The following is a 19257-nucleotide window of genomic DNA, read 5'->3' as shown; positions in this document are numbered from 1 at the left end:
TCTGTATGTATATGTGTATATAAAGACTTGCCAAGAGCAGATGTTCTTTACTTTTGTTCCACACCACTAAATCTCTGGAATGTGCAGCAAGAAACTAGCAGCTCTGATTGGATTATATTATTTCGGATTTTGCTGTTTTCTTAGCATTCACCAAGTAAGAAAAACTGACCATGTGTTGCGTGTAACCTTCTAAACAGGAGCAAGACACTGAAGCCGAAGGACACACATTGTCGGGGGAAAGTTCTCCGGTTTGATTTGCTATGCTTTAAAATGACCTTGAAACAACTCTTCATGAAGAGGCTTGTGGTGGTGTAAGAGTACTTCCTAGTGAGTACAACAGCTGTTTTGGCACTGTTATAAGCCGACGACACGCCTCTTATCCTACCATCCTACTTATTTCCAGAATCTGTTCATTTCATAGGTACAGTGATAGTTGGCAGCTTAAAATCAGTTATTCGAAGACAACAATAATATTTGGCGAGACTAAAAAGGATTAACGGTAGTCCTTCAAATTTATGATATTATAATGTTGATTCTTATCATTACCTTGGCGTCACCTATCAGAAAAACAAAACACATTCACAAAGACTAAGCAAATTCTAAATGAAAAGTCAACCAAGTCTATGTTTTTCGTTTTAAGCCAAGGTAGAAAACTAAATCTGCTGACTAAGATGTTTTAATACTTTAGTTAACCCTCGCCTTTAATTATGGCTATTATTATGGTACCTATTTCCATGTCAAGCATTGAAAAGATCGGAACTGTTTTGTTCCTAAATATTTTTATGTTAAAACAAATGTATACAAAATGTAAAGTGAACCGCAAAAGAAACCTCACCATGGATAGATAACTTGGCAAAACTGATCATCAAGGTTGAAATTAAAGTGTCAAATATTCTTAAAGTCTCTGAGAAAATTGCATCACAAGTCAGTATCTCGTGTGTCCGCCATATACATTGATGACTGCCGTGCAACGTCGATACATGGAATGGATTAGGCAGTTGATGAAGGCCATAGGCACTTGAGCCCACACTCTGAAGAACGTGTGAAGAGGAAGGGATTGCCTAAAAGTCGGGCCGGGCCGGGCCAAGACGGGCCAAAGTGTTACTGGCTAATTACTTCATTATCGGCGATCATACCTACATATAATTGATGAAACATACACACATGACATAAATAAACAATCATCAAACAAAAAAGTGCACCATAAATAAGTAATTCGGAGTAAATCGCTTGAAAACCAGAAAGTGGAGCTGTGTGTAAGCGTCGCTGATCTTGGTAACATGTTAAAGAGCAATCGTTAAACGAAATAAGATCAAATACTTCTAGCTATCGTGATACAAATTTCCATCTGTCGGCATAGCGTTTATATTTATAGGAACGTACTATATATAAGTAAATACTACAGTTATAATGTCACTGATCGTCGTATTTAAAGCAGACACGTTGGTTAAAGTAGACCTCTTCTCCCTATACTCTCAACAGTCACACAAGTGTTCGGTCCGACTTGGCCCGGGCTGTCAAAATCAACTTTAAACTCACATATGTATCATCAAATGGATTCACATCTATAAAATAATATAATATCCACTTTATAGTGTCTCAGATCGCTGTACTTAAAGAAAACAAGGGGCTCAAAGTGAAGCCCTTTTCCCTCTACATTCTCAACATAGTCTCTATCAGAAGTGTTTTGCTTGTGTTGGGTCCGACTTGGCCCGGGCGGTCAAAATCAACTTTAAACACACAGATGTATCTTCAAATGTGTTTATATCTATATATTAGTGTTATATCTACCTACATACCACTTTATAATGTCACGGTACATCGTATTTAAAGAAAACAAGGGGCTCAAAGTAAAGCATTTTTGCTGTATTTTCTTAAGAAAATCCAAGTCAGAAGTGTTCGGTCCGCCTTGGCCCGGGCTGTCAAAATCAATTTAAACCTCACAGATGTATCATCAAATGGATCCACATCTTTCGATTAGTATTATATCTACCTAAATACCACTTTATAATGTCTCAGTACATCGTCTTTATAGAAAACAAGGGGCTCAAAGTGAAGCCCTTTTCCCTCTACATTCTCAACATAGTCTCTATCAGAAGTGTTTTGCTTGTGTTGGGTCCGACTTGGCCCGGGCGGTCAAAATCTACTTTAAACACACAGATGTATCTTCAAATGTGTTTACATCTATAGATTAGTGTTATATCTACCTATATACCACTTTATAATGTCACGGTACATCGAATTTAAAGAAAGCAACGGCCTCAAAGTGAAGCATTTTTACTGTCAAAATCAACAGATGTATCAAATGTATTAACATGTATACAAAGTGAAGCACTTTTTCGCATACGCTCACTCTCAAAGTAGTGGTTGTTTCGCCTTAGCCAAAATTCACCATAACCTAAATAGATTTAAACTGACTGACTGATATAGCAGATTTAACGTGCGCTTTCCGACTGCAGCGTATTTCGCACACGGGCCTGGCCGGACCATTTAGTGTATTCCAAGAAGGGTGAAAGTGGTGTGTGCAACCCAAGAGGGGGCTTTTAGGGGTTGCTTGTATTGGATTTTTGAAATTTTGAAATTTGGAATAAATGCTGAGGTGGATGGAGGAGGGAACTAAGGGAGCCGGGTGAGGTGGGTGTTTGTATGTTTATTGGATTTTGGATTGGTAGATTAATTAGTTTTTAGATGCGCTTAATTAGGTCTGTTTTGATTAGGAATACGCCTAGGGCCTTGAAGTTTTCTAGTTTATTATGAGGGTTTAGTATTTCATCTAGAGTAGGAACCTTATTTAGATTGAGGGTAGTTTGTAGTGTGGTTCTGTGTGTTTGATAGTGGGTGCAGTGGATCAGTGCGTGTTCTATGGTTTCGGGTTGTTTGCAGTGGGGGCAGTTGCCTGTGGTGTGTCTTTTATGTTTTTTTAGGTGGTTATTTAGGTTCGTGTGTCCTGTTTGGTGTTTTGTAATTAATCTGTCAATTTTTTTAGAGGGGTGTAGGATTTTAGGTTTGGCATTGGTTTTCTGAGCACTTTTTTTGATTTGGCTATTTGAGTTTTGATATTGATTATGCCATTTTTTGGTTATTTTTTGTTTGTTTACACTTTTAATTTCTGCTTTTGAGATGGGTAGGTTTATGCTTATTTCTGGTATTTTGAGAGATAATTTAGCTGCTTTATCGGCGCTTTCGTTGCCGTAAATTCCTACGTGGGCGGGGATCCACAAGAAGGTTATTTGTTTGCCTGCTTTTGTTAGGTCGTTGGAGCTTTTAAGTATTTGGTTTATTAATTTAGGTCGTGTTTTGGTATTTTTCTTTTGGAGGGCTTGTAGTCCACTAAGGGAGTCAGTGAGAATTAGGATTTTTTGTTGTTTTTAGATTGTTGGTTATGCAGGGCTGAGGCCATGCCCATAAGTTCGGCCGTGAATATAGATTGGTTGTTAGGGAGTCGGTAAGATTGTGTGGATATAACTGGTTGTGTGGTATGGACTCCGAAGCCTGTGTGGTTGGAGATCGGGTCTGAAGATCCGTCAGTGTATATGTGACACCAATTTGGCCAATTTTCGTGTATGTATGCTAGTGTGGTGGTTTTAGCTATGTTTGGTTCGGTTTGTTTATTTATTTGGTTAGCTAGCGTTGTGTCTATTTGGGGTATTTTGAGTTTAGGTGTGAAGATATTTGATTTTTTGCAGTTTTGTTTGAGATTTTGTGTTTGGTGTTCATTGAGGTAGTTAGTTATTCTTTGGGATATTGGGGTGAGTAAGGGGTGTTTGCGAGCTACTGCTTGGTTTCTTGGGCTAATGTTTTGGTTAATTAGGTTTTGGATGAGAGGGTTTGTTTGGGACGCGGCCCAGAAATTAAGGCTTAGATGTTCCCTGCGTAGATTTAGTGGCATTTCTCCTGTAAGGGCCTGAAGTGAGGTGTAGGAGGTGCCATGTTGGGTGCGTGTAATTAGTTTGAGAGCCTGATATTGTATTGAGTCAAGTTTTTTAGATAGAGAGTTGTTTAGGGTATTGTATATGGCACAGCCGTAGTCTAGTTTTGATCTAATTAGTGTTGTATATAGTGAGAGGAGGGTATCTTTGGAGGCTCCCCAGTTAGAGCCGGTGAGACATCTTAATGTGTTAAGGTCTTTGCTGCATCTAGTTTTTAGGTTTTGGACGTGAGCCTCCCAGGTGAGGTGTTGATCGAAAATAAGTCCTAAGAATTTGGTTTGTTTTTGGAATTTGATTGTTTGGTTGTTTAGCTGGAGGATAGGGTAGGCAGGTTTCATATTTTTGTGTTTGAATACTACTCCTGTTGTTTTATCTGAGTTAAGGGAGAAGCCCCATTTGTCTGCCCATTGTTGTATTTTATTAAGAGATTTTTGGATTAAGTTTTCTGCCATTTTAATGCTTTTAGTGCGGATCCATAGGGCTCCGTCATCCGCGAATTTTGAAGTGTTTAGTTTAGGGGATAAGCCCTCGAATAGATCATTTATCATTATATTGAAGAGGGTTGGGATGAGGATGCTGCCCTTGGGAGTGCCATTTTCTAGGGGACACTGGTCCGATAGCGTATGGTCTATACCCACGGTAATTTTGCGATTGTTTAGGAAATCTTGGATGAAGTTTATTATTTGACCTTTTAGTCCTATTTTTTTTAGTTTTTGTATTAGCCCGTGGTGCCATACCATATCGAAAGCTTTAGAGAAGTCGAGGAATATGCCTATGGTGTATTGCTTGTTTAGCTGTCCTGTTTTTATATCCTGTTCTAGTCGGGCAAGGTTATCGAGAGTTGATCGGCCAGGAGTGAAGCCGCTTTGGTCGGGATTTATGATGTTGTTTTGGTCTAGGTAGTGCTGTAGTCTATTTTTAGTCATAAGTTCCATTATTTTGCAGAGATTTGAGGTTAGGGAGATGGGCCTATGGGAGTTTGCCTGATCTGCTGGTTTATTTGGTTTAGGTATTGGGATTACTAGAGCTTCCTTCCATGAGGATGGGACCTGTCCGTTTAGGTAGACTAGGTTGTATAGTTTAAGTAAAGTTTGGAGTAGTTTGGTAGGTAAGTGTTTGATTATTTGGTAAGAGGTGAGGTCTAGGCCAGGGGCTGTTCCTTTTTTTCTATTGTTTAGTACGTGATTTAGTTCTTCTATGGTGTAAGGTTGATTTATTTCTAGGTTGTCTTGTCTGTTTTCTTTGGAGAATTTGGTTTCTTTATTTAGTTTATCTTGGAATTTCTTACTGAAGTTACTGTTGCTGCTAACTTTAGAGAAGTGTTTGGTTAGGTTGTTGGCCTTTTGGGTGGGGTTAGTTGAGTTGTTTATATTGGGGCTTTTTTGTGCCGTTTGATGCCTCGGATGGCGTGAATTTTTCGCCACACCTTCCTAGCGTCGGTGTGGTGGTTTAGCTCCTCACAGAATGTTTTCCAGTTTTTGGTTTTAACTAGGTTTTGGACGTTAAGTGTGGAATTAATCCAAATTATACCTGTACCCAGCTTGCTTAATTGCGATCAAGTAGGTGTTGCGTAATCAATCAACCATTTGCCCTTAATTAGCTGTCCTGAGTTTTTAGTGGTAGAAAAGGGCTTCAATTTGAGCCCCTTGTTTTCTTTAAGTACAGCGATCTGAGACACTATAAAGTGGTATTTAGGTAGATATAATACTAATCGAAAGATGTGGATCCATTTGATGATACATCTGTGCGGTTTAAGTTGATTTTGACAGCCCGGGTCAAGTCGGACCGAACACTTCTGACTTGGATTTTCTTAAGGAAATACAGTAAACATGCTTCACTTTGAGCCCCTTGTTTTCTTTAAATACGATGTACCGTGACATTATAAAGTGGTATGTAGGTAGATATAATACTAGTCTTTAGATATAAAGAATGTTAGGAACTTTAGAAGTGCTTGGACAGTTATTAACACGTGTCGTTTGACATTCGCAAATATCCACTTCCAGGAAACATCCTGTGTTGGTTTAACACGAATTAATAAAGGTTAATTACCTTAACACGTTAATTAATGAAAGAAGAGTAGTCAAAACATTGTCGTTTCCTGCCCAGGACATCACACCCCTACACGCTAAGGTCGGTGAGAAGCATTCTAATCAAAGAATACACACAGTCAAGACGCTGATTTTTCTACGAGACTCGCGGTATGTAGTCATAATCATCAGTTTATTACATTGTTGAAGGTGCATTTTTATTCAAACTCAATCAAATGAGCAAAACTATACGTTTGTGGACATTTGAGATCTGCCTAGATATGCGCGTTTCGTTTTATTATTCTGCAATCCATTTTTAGTATTACCGACTTTTAGGCAATCCTGAAGAGGAAGCAGACTCCATGTTTGACAATATCATAACATTATCAAGTTTATCCTTGACTCAGGGACCCGTGAAGATCCGGGGTAGAATAGGTCTTCAGCAACCCATGCTTGCCGTAAAAGGCGACTATGCTGTCGTAAGAGACAGCTAACGGGATCGGGTGGTCAGACTCGCTGAGTTGATTGATGCATGTCATCGTATCCCAATTGCGCGGATCCATGCTCATGATGTCAATCACTGGATTGTCTGGTCCAGACTCGATTATTTATAGACCGCCGTCATATAACTGGACTGTTGCTGAGTGTGGCGTGAAACAACCATCCAACCAACCTCGACTCAGGAAGTGGAACAATAGTAGAAGCACGAACAGTTGTACATGAGACGTGATTCAGAGTCAGATACATAGTTCAGATTCGGGTAATGGGACAGCCACAAGGGACTTCAGGGTGGCGCTGTGTCAACAAAAGTAAAATGTCAATCTTGCATAACTATATTGTTTATTCTAAGCAAATACATGTTCATATATAATATTAAAATATAATAAAAAACAACGCATCTTTGAAGTTGAGCAAGAAACAAATATTTATATGTACATTCATATGCAAATGTACTGGTGTCTCAGCATCGTATCTCTACAACCTGCAGTCAGATATATGCTGTCCGAAAGCTGGGCACAGTACTTGTATGTCAAACACTTCGCTTTTATGTCAAACACTGTACTTGTATGTCAAACACTATACTTGTATGTCAAACTTCCTCTCCGAGTTGCCGTGACCATGTCTGACATTTATCTCTTTGACTAGTTGTGCAAGTTTATTACTGTTGGCCCACTAAGAAAACTCCAAAGTAGTTCTTCCTTTGGCCGGACTCGATGGCTTCATCTGTCGCTGCCACTGTGACTTGGTCCCCTGCGTCCAAGTGGAACACTCCCTGCAGCTCGGACACATGTTCGTTCTCTCTGGCCCTCATGGACAGCAGTTTTTTCTCGGTGTCCTTTTTAAAATTCTTCACGACCTGGTGGATGGCTTGGAATCCTGCCTTGAGCTGCAGATGGCTGTAGATGTAGTAGTAGCCGGTGTGAAGCACCTGCAGGTGTTTCTGCTCCCTCATCTTCATACTACCCACCAATAGGATGTCTACACCCCGTGTCTCCCATCGAAGTGGTCTCACTTCCGGACTCCTCTCTACAACAGACACTTACATACAATACCCAGAACCAAAAGCTATTGCAAGAACGCTAATGCACCATGTCGTGTCTAATCTCATGTTGTTGTAACACATGCACAAAGACGTGATGATATATGTATCTCCATGCATACCTGTAACACTACCCCTAACCCTGACCAGCTGACTTACCTTCCTTGGTGTCCTTGTAGTACATGTGAGCCAGGGCTACTTGGCGGGGGGCGGGCGCCCCTGTCTTCATGCCAGTGGTCATGTTGAATGTCACCTCATCACGCACTATGTGGGGGAAATACATCATGATTAATGCTTGTGCATTTACATTCTTCAACCCTCCCAACCTCAACCCCCCCAGCCCCAACCCCAACCCCACCGCACCACCGAAGATCTGGATGCCATGATGAACAACTGAGGCATATATAAATATAATATTCACGTGGTATTATATGGCTCGACTGTTACTTCACCTGCTATGTTTATTAGGAATAGTGATGGTAGAGCCCTGCATGGTTATATGAGAAGTAATCAATCTGTACTTACCTTTTCCTACTTCTTGGTCGACATATATCTCGGCATACTGAAACACAGGACATTTTGATATTTGCAAAAGCAAGTTAACAGCTAACAATAGTTATAGCCACCTCCATCGAAGGTTTATATACGCCAAGAAAAAATGAAGTAGCATATCTTTACTTTCATATCTTCCGAACTTAAAAGTAGCTGTTTGAAAAACGATAATGATATCACCGGTACTTGATGAAAAGTTTGTTTAAGAACCCTGGTCTTCCCCAGATGACCACTAGGACAGGGAGGCAAGTGAAGGGGGAGTTCGGTAAATATTGCCATGGAATAGTTCCTAATTGTGTCCTCAAACCATCGACTCTGCATTCAATTTGAGTGTGTAAACAAAGATTAGCACATTGTTTTCGAAAGTATTGCCTGATGTGGAAATATTTACTTGGTGGATATTACTGTCCGGGTGTGTATGATATTACCGACTTGTAATTAAAACATAAGAAACACAATCTCATGTGAATAAAGAATTAATTTGCATCCAACATTATCGGTGCTGGTATAAATCTATTGACTTCACTACGTACCCCATCAATCAGCTCGAGCAGCTGGTCAACCCGTCGGAAGCAGCAGTGGTCTGGATACTTGGTAGATTTGATGTCACGTAAGAGGTCAAAGCCAGCCTTGGCCTCTAAAGGTTGACACTTGGTGCACAACTTGAATGTTTTAGGCTGGCCACTCTCCGTCTCAAAGAAATCGTCTTCTTTGTCATCGGAAAAGAAGGGTCCGTATTTAGGATTTGTGAGTATATAGAACACAAACATTAACACGTTGAGAAAACACAGCACTGCAAAACATATTTCCAGTTTCTTGTAGTTGTGTTTGACATCCTCTACACGACTCTGTGTACCAGAAGAACCCCGGCGATGTTGCTTTCTTCCCTTGCCATGCTTGGGTTTGTGCGAGGTAAGAGAGGAACAAGCGTGCGAGTTCTGAGCATTTAGATAGCTGGAGGTCAGTGCCAGCTGGTTTGAGTGTGGGTAGATTGCCACACTGGTCTCTGTCCGGGCGGGCGTGGATATCAGGGACATATACATGTCCTCACAGTCGCCAAGTTGCTGACAGGTCGAGTCGAGAACCTGGCATGTAGAGGTGTCACTGCCAGGAACCGTTTCAGTAGATGTATCAACCCTCTCTAATGACGTGTCTGGGGTCGGTTCTGACGTCATGTCATCAAACAAATGTTCCATCAAAACCGTGGTATTTTCAGTGCTCATGTTGGTGTCTGAGAAGTGTAACGCCTGCCTTACTGTGTTCCGCGTAGGTACATCATATGCGGGTCTGGCAATTCTGTACTAACTTTTTATATTACCGAAATATTTCCTTGTTAAACTGACGCAGGATTGAAAGTAACAGCCAGCGATGTGACTCATTAATGTATATTTAGCATCATTATAGCAATGAATAATTCAAGCAGGAATTCTTTCATAAGGAACGTTTCTTAATAAGTGAAAACGAAAGACACACATAGACTATCGGCCCATAAGGTATAACCACGTGCTGCATCAACACACTGTACACACACACACACACACACACACACACACACACACACACATTATACCTAACAGCACATGTACATAGGCACATCGGCGTTCTGCGTTAGAAGCGATCATGTGAATCTCCTTTTATTACTATACAATACAACAGGACTGGTATTGCTGACAGTGTTGTACTGTACGACACAGCAGAACTGGTGTTTCTGTATAGTACTGTAGAATACAACAGGACTGGTATTGCTGACAGTGTTGTACTGTGCGACACAACAGGACTGGATTTTCTGTATAGTACTGTACAATGCAACAGTACTGGTGTTGCTGACAGTGTTGTACTGTACAATACAACAGTACTGGTTTTGCTGACAGTGTTGTACTGTACGACACAGCAGTACTGGTGTTTCTGTATAGTACTGTACAATACAACAGTACTGGTGTTGCTGACAGTGTTGTACTGTACAATACAACAGTACTGATGTTGCTGACAGTGTTGTACTGTACAATACAACAGTACTGGTGTTGCTGACAGAGTTCTACTGTACGACACATCAGTACTGGTATTGCTGACATCGTTGTACTATACGACACAGCAGTACTGGTATTGCTGACAGTGGTGTACTGTACGACACAGCAGGACTGGTATTGCTGACAGTGTTGTACTGTACGACACAACAGGACTGATGTTGCTGACAGTGTTGTACTGTACGACACAGCAGGACTGGTATTGCTAACAGTGTTGTACTGTACGACACAGCAGTACTGGTATTGCTGACAGTGTTGTACTGTGCAACAAAGCAGGACTGGAGTTTCTGCATAGTACTGTACAATACAACAGTACTGGTATTGCTGACATTATTGTACTGTGCGACACAGCAGTACTGGTGTTTCTGTATAGTACTGTTCAATAAAACAGTACTGGTGTTGCTGACAGTGTTGTACTGTACAACAGAAGCAGGACTGGAGTTTCTGTATAGTACTGTACAATACAACAGTACTGGTATTGCTGACATTATTGTACTGTGCGACACAGCAGTACTGGTGTTTCTGTATAGTACTGTTCAATACAACAGTACTGGTGTTGCTGGCAGTGTTGTACTGTGCGACACAGCAGTGCTGGTGTTGCTGATATCGCACTGAACAATACAGCAGTACTGGTGTTGCTGATATCGTACTGCACAATACAGCAGTACTGGTGTTGCTGATATCGTACTGCACAATACAGCAGTACTGGTGTTGCTGATATCGTGCTGAACAATACACCAGTACTAGTGTTGCTGATATCGTGCTGGACAATACAGCAGTACTGGTGTTGCTGATATCGTACTGCACAATACAGCAGTACTGGTGTTGCTGATATCGTGCTGAACAATACAGCAGTACTAGTGTTGCTGATATCGTACTGGACAATACAGCAGTTCTGGTGTTGCTGATATCGTACTGGACAATACAGCAGTTCTGGTGTTGCTGATATCGTACTGGACAATACAGTAGTACTGGAGTTGCTTAAATAGCTCTTCTACTGGTGAGCGCCTACAGCTCAGCTACCTTGCCACAAAGCGTCATCGTGTATGACGTCACAATACTTTGACAGTACCTAGATAATAATAGTGATACAGTCTACGGTGAATATATTCTAATAAATCTAGTTTCCTTAGCTTCTAGCAGTTTGTCATTGATAAAGTTAACAATGTTATGTTTTGTTTGTTTGTTTGTTGTTTTACGCCACACTCATCAATATTCCAGCTATATGACGGCGGTATGTAAATAATATAGATGGGGCCAGACAATTCAGTGACTGATATCATGAGCATCGATCCACGCAAATGGGATACGAAGACATGCGTCATCCAAGTCGGCGAGTCTAACCCACCCGATCCCGTTAGTCGCCTCTTATGACAAGCATAGACGCCTCTTATGACAAGCAACAGACCTATTCTAACACGGGTCTTCACCAGTATGTTTCTGATGTAGTCAAGTGTTGCTGACACAGTTATAGTACTTGTGTTGCCATATATAGGGCTACACAACACAGCAGTACTGCTGTTGCCAAATGTAGGGCTGTATAACACAACAGTACTGATGTAGCCATACATAGGGCTGCCCAACACAACAGTACTGATGTAGCCATATATAGGGCTGCACAACACAACAGTACTGATGTTACCATATATAGGGCTGTACAACACAACAGTACTGACTGATGTTGCTATAAATAGGGCTGCACAACACAACAGTACTGATGTAGCCATATATAGGGCTTCACAACAGAACAGTACCGATGTAGCCATATATAGCGCCGCACAACACACCAGTACCGATGTAGCCATATATAGGGCTGTACAACACAACAGTACTGATGTTGCAGTATAAGGGGCTGTACAACACAACAGTACTGATGTTGCCATATTTTGGACCCATGAAGATCCGGGGTAGAATAGGTCCTCAGCAACCCATGCTAGCCCGAAAAGGCGACTGTGCTTCTCGTAAGATGCGACTAACGGGAACGGGTGGTCAGGCTTGGTTGATGCATGTCATCGTATCCCAATTGCGCAGATCGATGCTGATGATTTCAATCACTTGATTGTCTGGCCCAGACTCGATTATTTACAGACCGCAGTCATATAGCTGAACTAGTGCTGAGTGCGGCATAATCAACATGAAACTGAAAAACTGCCATATTTTGGGCTGTACAATGCAAGTTCTGCAGTTGCTCCTGACTGATGTTACATGTTGGCACAGGAGAAGTTCAGGAAGAACATAGTACGGGCCCTGTAACCCTAATTATACACAGCAACTATGTTCCTGCAACTGCACTAGTCTATGTCAGCCATCAAAGTCAAAATACGCTATGTTTTCATGGAGTAGGATTTAAACTCTAAATAATAGAAACTGGAGTACTGTGTGCCACTGGTTTATTTCCGGCAGTTGATCGCGAGTATTGCCTGAATTGAGTCAACTGTATTCTCCTCTCCCCCCCCCCCTCCCCCCCCCCCCCCCCACCTCCCCTTGTCAGTAAGCACAATCATCGTGCACAGTCCACAGACATATCAACTAGTCACCGTTGTATGTGTTGTACATGGTCGATAGGTGCATGCAATTGTTGTCATTCAGCATGTGAGTGAATGAGTTAATGAGTAAGTGAATGGGTGAATGTGCGTTTGCAAGAAGTTGTAATGGGTCAGGGTGGGAGTTTAGTGGATTTGGTTGGGTGTTGAATGTTGGTTATATAGGTCAAAAACACACTTGATGTATCCTCCAAAATATTCAAGGGACATATGTGCTTGTTTAACACATAGAGTTTAACATAGTGTCCCAATAGTGAAAGAAACAAACACGTATACGTGTATGTGTAGGTGGTGCGTGTGCGTGTGCGCGTGCGTGTGCGCGTGTGTATGTAGGTATGCATATAAGTACGTAGGTTTTTGCTTGTTTGTTTGTTGTTTTAACGCAGCACTCAGCAATATTCCAGCTATATGACGACGGTCGTTAGAAAATCGAGTCTGGACAAGACAATCCAGTGATTGACATCATGAGCATCAATCCACACAATTGGGATACGCTGACATGCATCAACCAAGTCAAGCGAGCCTGACCACCCGATCCTGTAAGCCGCCTCTTACGAAAAGCATAGTACGTAGGTTGGCAGGTGGACATATAGGTAGGTAGCCAGGTAGGTATGTATACGAGGGAAGGTAGGGTGGCTCGTGGACATGTAGGTAGGTATCCAGGTAGGTATGTATACGAGGGAAGGTAGGTTGGCAGGTGGACATATAGGTAGGTAGCCAGGTAGGTATGTATACGAGGGACGGTAGGTTGGCAGGTGGACATTTAGGTAGGTAGCCAGGTAGGTATGTATATGGGGGAAGGTAGTTTGGTAGGTGGACAGGTAGGTAGGTAAGTAGGTAGGTACATTGGTGGACAGTATTGTAAGACATGTTTTTAATAAACAACTAGTAACCCATCAACCAAATATATGAATAACAATAGAGAATAGGCACATCTTGGTGCATGTTGAAATACTGCAGAAACATCATCACGTGCCATTTCAAGCACATAGTCCCAAAGTCATGTGTTCACGTTCTGTGCAGCGACTTAAAAGTCCGATGGTCCTGCCATGAGGATTAGCTGTGAATGACGCACTCTTCACAGCACAACCACTGTCATGAAACTGTCTTCTAATAGCGTGTGTTGACTTGGGAGATCAATAGGCCTGTTACACACACATAGCCTGGACTAAATCAAGTGTATATAGAGGTTGAGGTCAGATAACACGCGTCCCAGGACACGTGATGGGAGCCACGTGATCAGTGCACAGGTCAGATTCATACGGCGGCGTCATTTACGTGAAAGAACCACCACAGCCACCTCTACAACTACGGCAATACCAGATTTGCGTAAGATATCAGCCCAGACAGCAAGGAACCGTTTACGCCCTTAAAGGTATTCGCCCTAGATGAGCAGTTCGAGGTGTCATTTTGACGAATCTGCATCGTCGGGTGCCAGGCCAATGGTGTCAACGTCACAGAGTATGGTAACTATTGCGATGGCGACAAGTTTGGTTTAATGGCAGGGCACGTTTTCTTCTTCGCCGTGGGGATGGTAGACGTTGTGTTTACAGGCGTCGCGGGGAACGTCACGCACGAAACTCCATGCAGGAAGTGGAATGATTTGGTGGTGGTAGTGTGATGTGGGCAGCCACTGGTAGAACAGACTTGGTGCAACTTCTGTGGCATTTAACGGCACAACGTGACACAGACGAGATTCGTCGGCTACATGTCCTTTCCATTATGCACCAAGCGAACATCATTTTCCAACAAAACAACGCCCGGACTCACACTGCAAGACTGACAACTGCCTTTTTCAGGAATCACAACATCCAGGTCCTGCCATGGACCTCAAGATTTCCAGATTTAAACCCCATCGAACATTTATGGGGTCCACTTGATCTCCACCACCGCAGCAACAACCACAGACCCTCCAATAGTTGGCGCAAGCAAAACAGTTAGAGTGGGTGAACATTCCCCAGGCCTAAATTCGGGATCTGACTGCTTCCATTGGACGGCGATGCCGGTAAGTTTTGGACCCTGATGGTGTCCATACAAGATATTCCATGTTTGCCATATGGAACCTGAGTCAATGACAATGATGTGTGCCAATCTTGAACAATCGATTACACTCAATTGATTATTTATATGATATATGAAATATACATCTGAAATCACTTTTGCGTTTCCTTTTTCGCAGAATATATTTCACATGTATCAGTGGGCTGTTGTTCACCTTCCTGTGCTGACATCAGTTAGATTTTTGCAGAGTCTTCGACAGTCATGGGATGCGGTTGTGGCATATATTGCGCCAACTTACTTCCCTGTATTGTTTACATAGTGAAACACTCAAATAACTCCACATTCGGTAAATTATCCATTAAGAAATAAAAAATTACAATGAAAAAAATCAAAATCTACGAAATAACTACTTCTGATTTAGTGAAGTTGAACCGTAAAATCGCTGCTCGAGCAGGAAACGGTTATGTCCCTTTGACTGTGACACGCGTGGAGCCCCGAGTTCTTTCAGCTGTCTGTGAACTGTATTGCCGAGACATAGATACAAACTGGCTGGACTGAAACAATTCTCCCTCCCTCCCTCTCTCACTCACTCACTCACTCACTCACCCAACCACCAACCCACACACTCACCCAACCACCAACCCACTCACTCACTCACTCACTCCCGCTCATTAAGTTACGGTAGTTTTCAGTGAACAGAGTACCCAAGTGACGTACATAGTAAGAAGTAGTGAACTGTGAACGCTGCCATGTACATATAGCGTTTACATCATCTCGATCAGGATCAGACGCCTTCCACATGCATTCGTCATACGCGGAAATTATTACTATTGTGACTCGGTGTATTTTGTGGAAATACCAGTGTATTCGTTACTTGGTAGCTGCAACTGTCACGGCGCTGAGCAACACGCACAGGCGACACACGACACTGGCTGACCTGCGGCGGGTACTCTGGATGCTGAACGCTCGGAATCAAGTCAAAATACTGACTGACTGACAGTTTCCTGGTCACTACTCTCCACACACTCATGTCCGGACCTGGCTTTTGCCTCGCAGACACATTTACCGACGACGCCATGGCCATGAGAGATGTTGCAGACCAAGGGGGGCTCGGTGCCAGACCACAAGACCACACCTTCGCTATGCCCACTCGTGGTGGCGGGAACATGCTACAGTACGGTCACCGGGCCCGACTGTACACTCACCAGTCTGTAGCCAACAGTGAGTACTCGGACTACTACGGTTACTACGAGATGTACGCCCCGGTTACTGCAGCGGACATAAAGGAGGTGAAAACTCTTGGTAGAAGTTTATTCAAGTTGAAGATTGCCTATGTTGTTTTGACCCTATTCATTGTGCTCAGTATTGTAGCGTTCATTCTCATGAACCCATCTGTGTCGCCCTTCCTGCACCGCGAGGAGCCCATACGCTCGGTGCGCCTGACGTGTGCATTCCTGGAGAGCGTCTGCGGAAGGGAATCTTCGGCTATTGAAGACCTCCGACTTCCCACAGATCTAAACACGTGCCAGCTGAAGAGTGTGGAAGAAATTATCAAGCTTATACCTAACGTGAGTATCATTATATAGACTCCTTGGAGTCAGCATTAACAATACAAACGTTAGGAGTCCTGTGGTATTCGAACCACCTAGCTTCTTATTGGAGGCCGGACGCCTTGGACACATGACCAATGAGACTGTTATACCGTCATCAAGGTACAAGGTAAGAATGTCGTCTGTGGGGTGACCCCACGCCCTGCTACATATTCCCACATCAACAAAAGGCACGGTCCGAGCGCATGTTATGGTACTGAGACATATTTTGCTGAAATTCTATACGAAGGTACCCAGCCCCACAATGAGCGCCAATGTCGCGACCATCTTTGAGAGGACTCCACGTCCTGGCAAAGGGTACATGCATATCAATATATACATCCCAAATATTTCAATTTGGAAATAATAATGTAAAATCGTGGTTCCATTTGTTCTAAAATTCTCTCTCTCGGTCTCATTCTCTCTTGTTTTCTCTTCTAGACTCCTTTTATTGTCAGACCGCCGCCATACACATGAGGTACTATATTACGATGTGCGGCGTTAAACAACAAAAACACAATCACCTTTATCTGTAGATCTGCCCCATCTCTCTGGACATAACCTCTCACTAACATATGTGTACCCCCTCTCTCTCTCTCTCCCCCCCCCCCCCCCCCCATCCACTGAGGATGTCCTGATCTTGACCAATGTTTACTATGTTTTAGTGTATGGGCCCGAACAAGAGCTGAACTGAACTTTGTAAGTATCACACATAACCGTTACATTCATCGTCAAAATCAAAGTAATACAGTTATTGTCATCTTTTGAATGAGAGCATTTAATTCACACACATCATCACATTTGTTTGGAACATTTTAAACGTACTGTTAAAAAGAACATTTGCTTGCTTCCATGTCTCACATGCTTTGTCCTCATGCGTCTGTTTCAGTGACCTGGGCCTGTGTGCATCTGTGATGTGACGCTGGACACAGTTGCGTGCATCTGTGATGGGACGCTGGACACAGTTGTGTGCATCTGTGATGGGACGCTGGACACAGTTGTGTGCATCTGTGATGTGACGCTGGACACAGTTGTGTGCATCTGTGATGTGACGCTTGACACAGTTGTGTGCATCTGTGATGGGACGCTGGACACAGTTGTGTGCATCTGTGATGGGACGCTTGACACAGTTGTGTGCATCTGTGATGGGACGCTTGACACAGTTGTGTGCATCTGTGGTGGGACGCTGGACACAGTTGTGTACATCTGTGATGTGACGCTGGACACAGTTGTGTACATCTGTGATGTGACGCTAGACACAGTTGTGTGAGGTGGTAGGGACAGCCATTGGATTGCTCTGATACTACAGTTATTTTCAATTTAGGAGGAAGTTTCTCACTTACTCATAATCAGTACACTACAAGGAACTCGATACTGAAGTAGTACCGACATTATGCTCTGTGAATGAGAAGCCCCTCCCCTCATCTCCTCATGTGACATCCTAACACTGATCACGTGGCTCCCTTCACGTGTCCTGGGACGCGTGTTATCTGACCTCAACCTCTATATACACTTGATTTATGCCAGGCTATGTGTGTGTAACAGGCCTATTGATCTCCCAAGTCAACACACGCTATTAGAAGACAGTTTCATGACAGTGGTTGCGCTGTGAAGAGTGCGTCATTCACAGCTAATCCCCATGGCAGGACCATCGGACTTTTAAGTCGCTGCACAGAAAGGGAACACATGACTTTGGGACTATGTGCTTGAAATGGCACGTGATGATGTTTCTGTAGTATTTCAAAATGCACCAAGATGTGCCACTTCTATTTTGTTATTCATATATTTGGTTGATGTATTACTAGTTGTTTATTAAAAACATGTCTTACAATACTGTCCACCAATGTACCTACCTACTTACATGGCAACCAACCTACGTACCTACCTAAATGTCCACCTACCAACCTACCTTCCCCCGTATACATACATACCTGGCTACCTACCTAAATGTCCACCTGCCAACCTACCTTCCCTCGTATACATACCTACCTGGCTACCTACCTATATGTCCACCTGCCACCCTACCTTCCCTCGTATACATACCTACCTGGATACCTACCTACATGTCCACGAGCCACCCTACCTTCCCTCGTATACATACCTACCTGGCTACCTACCTACATGTCCACCTGCCAACCTACGTACTATGGTTTTCGTAGGAGGCGACTAACGGGATCGGGTGGTCAGGCTCGCTTGACTTGGTTGATGCATGTCATCGTATCCCAATTGTGTGGATTTATGCTCATGATGTCAATCACTTGATTGTCTTGTCCAGACTAGATTTTCTAACGACCGTCGTCATGTAGCTGGAATATTGCTGAGTGCTGCGTTAAAACAACAAAAAAACAAGCAAAAACCTACGTACTTATATGCATACCTACATACGCACGCGCACACGCACACGCACACGCACACGCACGCGCACCACCTACACATACACGTATGCGTGTTTGATTCTTTCACTATTGGGACACTATGTTAAACTCTATGTGTTAAACAAGCATATATGTCCCTTGAATATTTTGGGGGTACATCAAGTGTGTCTTTGACTTATATAACCAACATTCAACACCCAACCAAATCCACTAAACTCCCACCCTGACCCATTACAACTTCTTGCAAACGCACATTCACCCATTCACTTACTCATTAACTCATTCACTCACATGCTGAATGACAACAATTGCATGCACCTATCGACTATGTACAACACATACAACGGTCTGTGGACTGTGCACGATGATTGTGCTTACTGACAAGGGGAGGGGGGGGAGGGGGGGGGGGTGGGGGGAGAGGAGAATACAGTTGACTCAATTCAGGCAATACTCGCGATCAACTGCCGGAAGTACTCCAGTTTCTATTATTTAGAGTTTAAATCCTACTCCATGAAAACATAGCGTATTTTGACTTTGATGGCTGACTTGGACTAGTGCAGTTGCAGGAACATAGTTGCTGTGTATAATTAGGGTTACAGGGCCCGTACTATGTTCTTCCTGAACTTCTCCTGTGCCAACATGTAACATCAGTCAGGAGCAACTGCAGAACTTGCATT

The 19257-nt window shown here is 42.9% G+C and overlaps 2 protein-coding genes across 2 annotated transcripts; one reads left to right on the top strand and one right to left on the bottom strand.

Moving 5' to 3' along the window:
- Positions 1-6857: 6857 nt before the first annotated feature.
- LOC139448223 (uncharacterized) lies at positions 6858-9334 on the bottom strand. Its single transcript, XM_071229742.1, has 4 exons — positions 8582-9334; positions 8022-8058; positions 7656-7760; positions 6858-7483 (listed from the first exon to the last, which is right to left on the bottom strand). The coding sequence occupies exons 1-4, from the start codon at positions 9269-9271 to the stop codon at positions 7116-7118; spliced, it is 1200 nt and encodes a 399-aa protein (XP_071085843.1). The 5' UTR covers positions 9272-9334; the 3' UTR covers positions 6858-7115.
- A 6139-nt stretch (positions 9335-15473) lies between these two features.
- Positions 15474-17995, top strand: LOC139448183 (uncharacterized). The gene is made up of 3 exons (XM_071229705.1): positions 15474-16184; positions 16871-16904; positions 17095-17995. The coding sequence occupies exons 1-2, from the start codon at positions 15645-15647 to the stop codon at positions 16892-16894; spliced, it is 564 nt and encodes a 187-aa protein (XP_071085806.1). The 5' UTR covers positions 15474-15644; the 3' UTR covers positions 16895-16904; positions 17095-17995.
- Positions 17996-19257: the final 1262 nt, after the last annotated feature.

This window comes from Haliotis cracherodii, unplaced genomic scaffold (genome assembly GCF_022045235.1).
Source record: "Haliotis cracherodii isolate W230 unplaced genomic scaffold, xgHalCrac1.p SCAF_7, whole genome shotgun sequence".
Taxonomy (NCBI): Eukaryota; Metazoa; Mollusca; class Gastropoda; order Lepetellida; family Haliotidae; genus Haliotis; species Haliotis cracherodii.
Note: the sequence above shows the minus strand (reverse complement) of the source record. Positions and strands in the feature narration are given on the sequence as shown.

Excerpts from the sequence above, each read along its gene's own strand:
- LOC139448183 (XM_071229705.1), top strand. The coding sequence starts at position 15,645 with ATGTCCGGACCTGGCTTTTGCCTCGCAGACACATTTACCGACGACGCC. Across the intron at positions 16,185-16,870 it reads TTATCAAGCTTATACCTAAC|TGTATGGGCCCGAACAAGAG; the intron begins GTGAGTATCATT and ends ACTATGTTTTAG.
- LOC139448223 (XM_071229742.1), bottom strand. The coding sequence starts at position 9,271 with ATGAGCACTGAAAATACCACGGTTTTGATGGAACATTTGTTTGATGAC. Across the intron at positions 8,059-8,581 it reads TGCTCGAGCTGATTGATGGG|TATGCCGAGATATATGTCGA; the intron begins GTACGTAGTGAA and ends CCTGTGTTTCAG. Across the intron at positions 7,761-8,021 it reads CGACCAAGAAGTAGGAAAAG|TGCGTGATGAGGTGACATTC; the intron begins GTAAGTACAGAT and ends TCCCCCACATAG.